We start from the raw sequence: 8,176 nt of genomic DNA on the forward strand, positions 1-8,176 counted from the left end.
ATGGATATGATCCAGCCAAAAACTAACCCAGAAGAAAAGGAAGTAGTGTGTCTGCCCTTCCTACCTGCTTGGAGGACCAGCTGACAGTGGGGGTACATGAGCAAGGGCCACCCTTAGAAAAGGCAGGCAGAAAACCTGACCCCTGACAGGAACATGAAAAACAAGACTTCCTCAGTGGTGCAGCTCAGGTTTACACCAGCTGGAGCCACTTGTGAAGCCTTAAGCTTTAGGTCAAGTTACTGTAAATTGAGGTTAATCCAAACGCAACTAATTGTCCTAACACAATCACATATTAATATTTTTGGCTCTGCATTAGCAGAATGATTTTTGGATGTATTCCAGCAGAAGTTGTTCTTCCTGAACTTGACACTGCCTAGAACTTCACTGCAGTGAAGCAAGTAGATGCTATTTGGTCAATGTGAACCTTAGATTTCACTATGACTGGCTACCCTATGTCAAAACACAACTTGCCCTGCTCCAGCTACAGCTCATAATAACACAACCCACTATCTTTTAAAGGGACACACTTTCTATGAGAGCATATAAAGGTCATCAGAGGCTAGCAGTGCTTGAAGTGAAGACTCTTCATTCCTTTCAGTTTGCTAAACTGAAACCTATTGTGCTGACTAGCTGCAAAAGGAGGTCAGCACAAAAACTCCTTGTCCTAAAGGACAGTAATCACACAGGAGCATCAAGCGTGAGTTGGTATGAAAAGGAGAAGAAAAATGGGAGAGGCTGTGGAGTAAGAAAGACATAGAGATCCACCCTTATAGGAAGAGGAAAATAAAAAGGGTTACACAATGACTCCTTCTATGATGCTTATGAAAGAGAAGGAGCATTGCTGGCCTGGGATTTAATTCTGGTATCATCCCAGTTTTGCATTTACTACTGACTTTACCTCAGTGTGAGCAAGATCAGACATAGCTTATTAACTAAAGAGATGCTTAATCCTACTTAGTCATCAGGCGTGAGTAAGGGCTACAGTATTTGACCTCTTGTGGAAAACAAAACATCTAAAAAATCATCTTTATTTTTCATTTTTGCAATGGCAGAGAAATAAACTATATACACTATAGTGTAACTGATGAACTCCTAAGCACCTATAAAGTAAGTTAAATAGCAATATTACCTGAGAAAGAACACAATAAATGTGCACAGCTTATGAACATACACATAAGTACACATTAAATACAGCAGGTGTAAACTTTAAAAAAATACTCACAAGCCTGACAGCATTCTTCAGCACTCAATTTCATTACAGACATTATCCATGAATCACTAAGACAAATGAAAATGGTACACTTTTCACTCTGGACACCTTTTTTCAACAAAAAGGGCAAAAAGGAGAGACTGAGGGGGAGGGAGGAACTACTTTTCTGTGGTGGAATATTTGCCAACAAGGAAGACGTATAACCAGATTTCTATAATTCTGGATATGTCATTCTGTCCTTGCACAGAGAAAGCTGAAAGGAGTGGCCTGCCCATCTCCCTTCCCTCAGGTAGAAGGGCAATGTGATCATTAACTTCCAGGAGGCAGAGCATTAGCCTAGAATGAGTAAAGAGCAGTACTGGAAAATACCGTATTTTCCAGCCATGTTTTCTGTAACTTTAAACTAATTCTGAACTGGCATAGTAGCTGGGAGCAGAAAAGATGATCTAATAGGTCATTTGACTTCTGTCACTAATTGCTCTGCTCTAAATAACATTTTACGCTTACGGTGTTTAAAACTCAATTTCCTGAGGACTGGTTTTAGGTTTAGAAATGGTCACTGTGACAGTAGCTATCAAACCTATAATGATGCTAAATAAAGCCTTTAGGGGCCTTAAAACAGGAAGAAGCAGCTCCAGCCCCTTTATACTTCATAAGAAAGCTCAGGAGCAAACAAATGTGCATTAGAAGGTCAGTGTGGTAATTATACGTGCAGTGTTTCATTGGACAAAAAATGCACAGTAAAAGCAACAGTCATGGGGATAAGAAACAGGTGATATAACTTGCAATGTTTATTATACATTTGGCTACTGTATACTAAATATACATTATTTATTATTTATTCTAAATATAACGTATGTGTATACACACAGAATCTCTGAACTCCACACAATAGCACAGATACAGAATCAGAAGACTCTTGCACTGAAAGGAGGAAACAAGAAAGCAGATTAGCTCACAAAGAACCAAAGAACTGAAATGATGTGTTGATATTTCCTGGAACCAGTCTGAAGATGAGCAGCAGAGTTTTGGACGGACTGCAAATTTTTCCAGTACTTCCTTTGAAAACCAGGCTGCTACAGCATTTTAATAATTCAAGTGAAAAGCACAGAAAACAACTTTGGTTTTTGCCAGGTCGAACCGAGGTGGAGAGAAAGGTCCTTGCAGACATTTGCAAACAATTTTAATTCTTGTGCATGCCCCAATCAATGTATGGGAGCAAGCTAGTTCTGCAACCCACTGTCCTCCTCAAGTAGAAAAGATTGAAATAGTTATAAATCCAGATACATAAAAATTCAGCAAGTGAAAATTTGGTCTATAACAAGACACAAATTCAGGGTAGAACAGCGATTCATGAAATACAGCCAAGCCTATGCTCCTACACCCTGTGTTGAAAAAAGACTCCCATTGACAACTGCCTGTTAGTTGACAGAGTCCTAAACAGTGGAAACTGCGTAATCCCTTTCATGAACTCAGGGAGTGAGGGTGCAAACTGAGGGGGTGGCAACAAGAAGCATTGTACAAACTGGACTGCTTGTACTCCATCCAGTGAAGAAAATGAGAGTGCATGCCTTTAAATAATCATCTTCTAAAGATGGTGGGTTTTTTTTTTAACCCAGCTTGCTGAAGGGCACTCAGCACATGTGTCAACTCCAGCTTCTGGGAGGGTTTGCTGGGTGACTGGCTGCCTGGATCCAGCACACATCTCCCCTCCCTTCTCAGCACCTCTCAGTTTGGAGAGGGAAGGAGACACACACACATACATACAACTTTCTTTTGATTTTCCTTGATTAAAAAAAAAAAAAAAAAAATTAGGAAAAGTATTCCTTGCTGTCCTCATTGCATTTGTTGTCATTTAATCCTGACAGCTTCATTTCCAAACTGTGTAGTTTAATAATCTGAGGGAAGAATTTAATAATGATTTTGCGTGAAGAGTAAAGCAGTAGCAGATGCATATGACTGTTCCAGTTTACAGTTATCACTGTAAACCTCTCAACTGGAATTTACCAGAGAATAAAGACAGGGAGAAAACCCTGAAGTATAGTTTACTGTTTTCTCATGCGGGGGAGGAAAAACAAAAGTTAAATAAAGTTGAACTGCTTGTCTAAATAAAAATTATGATGCACAGAAACAGTGAAACTCACCACGCTGTTATGATTGCTAGAAATTAATAAGTTTGGGGGTTTTCTTTTGATTTTACTATAAAAAAGCATAAATGCCTCAAAGAAACTACTTTTCAACTGCTTTAAGAGGAGCAATTTCTCAGGTTTAAAGTATTACTTTCTTGTGCCCATGGATGCTCCCTAATGCTCTTAGACATTAGTAAAAAACCATCATTAACCCTTTACAAGTGCAACAAAGCAGATGATGTTTCTAATTTTTTTGGCAACATCTGCGTACCTTCTTAAAAAAAATACGGAAATGGATATTTTTGTTTAATAAGGCAGCAGAATGTATCTTTTTAAGATTAAAAGCATAGTGCACATCGAGTACATTTAAATAACATGAAGATCACAGCACAGGAATTCTGTTACCACGAATTTCATGGCAAACTACCCTTTAATAAGGCTACTCTTAGCTCTTCAAGTGTCCCAATCTTAGACAAACTAGCAACAGTGAGAGCCGAAACTGCATTTCCTCCTTTTGTTACTTTGTTTCCACAACTTTCACGTTGTAGCTTGGCTTTGTGTCTGTCCCACATCTTCAAGGGAAGGCCAGCAAACGAGCTGCCTAACTAAAAATCCTGACGCTAATGCTCCAGGGGTGTGTAAAGAAGGGGAAAGGACAACACACCACTAGCTAGGGCCCAGAAGCTGCTCTGGAGCTGGATTGGGACACAGCTCACCACAACGCTGCCCTGGAGAGAAGTCATTCTGAGAATGTCTCCTGAGCCTCCAGCCTCTTTCCTGTATCTTGTGGAAATGAGATGGGATGTGAAAAGGCATTTGAGGACAGTTTGGCTGACGAAAAGACAGTCCCTGTTCGTGGGGTTTGGTGAGCCACTCGGTTGCAGCCCGGGAGTAAGTGCACGCCAAGGCGGAGAACCGTGGTGCGGCAGCACCGCGTCCGGGGTGTATTTAAAACCCTCGGTCCTGTGGAAAGGCACCAGGAGGAAGAGAAACATGGTTGTGCCTCGCTGGCTAACATCAGGAAAGCAACAAGATGTCAGTGAGGTTGTTCTGCTTCCTGTTTGCGAAGCGCACACACAACACACACACACACACATTCCGCCACCCCCGCCGCTTTGTGCGGCCCCTGCCCGCGCTCCCCCCCGCGCCCCGGCCGCGCTCCCTCCCCGTCCCGCTCCCCGCCTCGCCGGGAGATGCGCCGGGCGGCGGGGGCTGCGCTCCCGAGGAGGCCGGGAGGGGAGGCGGGGGCAGCGCTCGGCGATGAGCTTTTGTTTGCCGCTGGCGAAGCGATCCCCACCTCCTGTGTCCCCCCCCCTCCGTAAGGAAGCCGGGCTGGGGGCAGGCAGAGCGCCCAGCAGGACGGCGCGGGGCAGCGGGAAGGGAGCTGCCCGCCGGGCGTCCCGCAGAGGAGGAGCTGCCCGGCTCTGCGGCCGGGGCTGGGCGGGCTCGGCGCGGCCCCGGAGAAACACTCGGCTCCCTCCTCTCGCATACGGGGCGGGGGGGAAGGGGGCGAGAGGAAGGGCCGCCGCCGAGCCGGCCGCCTCCCCGCCGCTTTGTCCCTGAGACCCCCCCGGCGGAGGCCGGCGGCAGCTGCCGCCCCGCCGGACCCTCCCGCACGGCCGCGCCTCCCCGCGCAGCGGGGGAAGGCGAGAGGGAGGGACGTGCGAGGCTTGTAAACCACACGCTGCCATCGCACCTCCCTTCCTCCTCCCTCCCTCCCTCCTTTCCTCCCCGCCGCTCTCCGCCACCCATTGTGCGCCCGGCAGACGGCGCGGACCCAGCTGCCCCGTACCCGCCCCCGAACGCAGGGCACCCCCGCCCGGGCGCGGGGACACGTCAGGACACACACGCGTGTCCCCCGCAAGGCACAGCCGCCCGCCTGCCCCCGCCGGCCGGGACGAACACCACCAGCCCCCCACGCCCCCCCGCACCAGAACGACTGGCGGCCGCGACCTGCTATAAATAAGGCTCTGCCGGAGCGCGGGGCCCGGCTCCCCCCGCACCTCCTCTTATTATTCATCATCAGTGCAGCCTGGGAGTGGGAAACTCCGCTTCCTACTTGCCGCTACGCTCCTACCGGCTCAGCCCCCGCCCCCTTTCCCCCCCACACGCCCCCGCCTCCGCTGCTCGCTAAGCTCCTTAAAACCCGAGGAAACTTTGGGAAGCGATTCAGCTCGCGTGGGGAGCCGGGTTGCTGCACGCCGGGGCAGCCCAGGCGAGAAATCTGCCCAACTTTTCCTCCTGCCGCCAGCCCAGCCCGCGGAGCCAACCTTCCGCCTTCCTCCGCGGCGGGATTTAAAAGGCGACCAGCCCCACGCGCGGAAAAGCTGTGGCGAAACACTCACGCACACATACACAAAACCCTCCCCCGGCTCTGGGCAGCCCGCGGCGCACGCCCGGCACTGCTCCTTCCCCCTTATACCCAGGGTAGCTCCACCGTTCCGAAAGGGACGGGGGAAAAAGTTTGTCCGCTCCCCCCGCCCCAGCCCGTGCGAAGTTGCGAAGCGCTCCGGAAGCCCCCCGTCCCACCAGCGACCCTGTCACCGCCAAAGTTGAGCCGAGCCCCGTCCCCCTCTGAAAAGCCACGGGGGCGACCTCCAGCTCATCCCGGCGAGTGACGCGGAGCGGACAGCCACCCCTCCGCCCCCCCGGCCCGCATCCCCTTACCATGATCAGCGTGTGGTTCCTCTGCTCCGCTGTGGCGGACTCGGCATCTTGCTGCTGTTTGCTCTGGTGCTGCTGCTTGCTGCCGCCGCCGGTGCCCGTTTTCTTGGCCCTCTGCTCCAGGGTCCGCTGGTAGAGGCTCACCGTGTCCCTGCGCTCCAGCTCCAGCTGCTCCGCCTGGGCTTGCTGGTACCTGCTCTCGCAGTTGACATGGTGCCGCCGGCAGCCCTCGATGCGCTGCCTCAGCCGCTCCACCACCGTGCTGTGCTTGGGAATGCCGCTGCTATTAGCGTTATTGTTACCGGGAGCGGCGGCAGGAGGGCCGTGGGGAGTGCTGTTAACCCCGATGCCGGCCCCGCCGAGGCTGCTGTTCAGGTTATTGTTGATGCAGATACTGCTGCCATTCGCGGCGGCAGCGGGGGCTGCAAAATCCCCCATCCTCTTCCCCGTGCACACTATTTTGGAAGAACTTTTTATCCTACACTTCACACACACACAGTCTCCTCTGGGGTCCTGATGGGATACTTCTTAGAGAAGCGGGGAGGGGGGGGAAGGGGGCACCATCATGTATCAGGGAAACAGCGATCCCAAGCAAATGTTTCTCTTTCCCCCCAGCCAATCCCTCTCGAGAAGCTCCAAAACATTAAAAAGAGAGAGGGAAGGGGGGAGGGAAATAAAGAGAGAAGGTGCTAAAAGGTTATCACCAGCAACACAACCAACAAACACACACACACACACACACACACACAAAAAGCACAACAAACTAAGCAGCAGCGATTCGGGTTAACAAACTCCAGGAGATATCAGACCAGTTCCTTTCCTCCTCTTTCTTTTTTATAATCCATTATTTCAAAACAGATTCCGTGAGATTTCCGGAGATTTTGCCAAAAGCCTTCTCTCCCCATGTATAAGGAGAAACACACGCGCCCCTCCACATGCACACACATACACATGCACACCCGTTCACACGCACGTTCGCACACACACATCCAAGCACAAGCACACGCTGGGCACACACGGCACACTCACTCGCACTCCCCGGCATCAAAAGACAGGCACAGCCGCTTGCTTATTGTATTTTCCTTCTAGAAAAAAGTTTTGGTGTTTATGCCGCACCGTGTTCGCAAAGTACTTTGGCTGCTGAGTTGCATTTCAACAGGAACCTAAATAGCAAATCCTCGGGCTGGGGGAAGTAAGCACATGAACAATCCGGGCCGAGCTGGAGAGAGGAAAAAAAAAAAAAAAGAAGAAGAAGAAAAAAAAAAAAAAAAGTAGAGCTCTGAAGTCTCTGCCAAATGCCGAGCTGATACAGCCTAGCGCTTTGCTGTGCCGTGCTGGCTGCTGCTCCTCCTGCCACCATCACAATGATCAAATGCTCTCCTCCTCCACCTCCTCCTCCTCCATGCGAGCGGAGTGATACCAGGGCAGGAGCGCTCAGTAAACACCGCAGCGGCGGCGGCGGCGGCGGCGGCTCCTCCGGGCCGTGAGGCAGACCCGGGGACAAGGTGCAAAACCCGGCACGGACGTCGCCCAGCAGGAGCGGACATGGCGCTTCTTCGCCCGCAGCGCTCACGCCCGGCGGCGGCGGCGGCGGCGGGGCCGGAGCGGGGCCCACAACACCTGCCGGCCCCGGGGCACCCCGCGGCCTCCCCGCACCGCGGGGGCGGCCGCTACCCCGACCCCAGCCCCGGCCCCGGCCCCGGCCCCGGCCGGCACACGGCGCCCGGCGGCGGCGGCTCCCGTGCCGAGCCCCGGGCGGGGGGCGGCGGGAGCAGCGCGGGGGGACCCGGCGGGCTGGGCTGGGCTGGGCTGGGCTGGGCTGAACCCCCGCGCCCCGAGCGGCGTGTGCCGCGTTTCCCCTCCTGTGTCAACTGTTGCATAATGAATGGGGAGCGGAGCGCGGAGCCCTGCGCCTCCCCGGCGCGGGGCTGAACTTTCTATTTTAGACAACAGAAGAAACACGACACGGTTGGGGCAGGAACGTGGTTGTGTGGGGTTTTTTGGTTTTTTGGTTGGTTGTTTTGGGTTTTTTTTTTCGAGCTGCCTCCATATAGGGCGGCGGGTGATTAATGGATCAAGAATAACATCCCGGGAAACCTAGTTTTTAAAAGCGTTTTGCAGACAAAGCTATTGCACGCACAGCTGTCATTGATTGTTATTTTCTGTGAGGGAT

General features: G+C 51.6%; 1 protein-coding gene across 2 annotated transcripts in view; it reads right to left on the reverse strand.

The window, feature by feature from the left end:
• Positions 1-7,658, reverse strand: part of MAML3 (mastermind like transcriptional coactivator 3) — a 239,200-nt gene extending 231,542 nt beyond the window's left edge. For both annotated transcript variants that reach the window (XM_051768038.1, XM_051768037.1), the window contains exon 1: positions 6,007-7,658. In XM_051768038.1, coding sequence (XP_051623998.1) covers positions 6,007-6,441 — 435 coding nt within the window. In that variant the 5' untranslated portion in view covers positions 6,442-7,658. The remainder of the gene's footprint in view (positions 1-6,006) is intronic.
• Between the last annotated feature and the right edge of the window lie 518 nt (positions 7,659-8,176).

The sequence above is a fragment of the Manacus candei genome, unplaced genomic scaffold (assembly GCF_025592945.1).
Source record: "Manacus candei isolate 608988 ecotype Guabito, Panama unplaced genomic scaffold, ASM2559294v1 h1tg000092l, whole genome shotgun sequence".
Lineage (NCBI taxonomy): Eukaryota > Metazoa > Chordata > Aves > Passeriformes > Pipridae > Manacus > Manacus candei.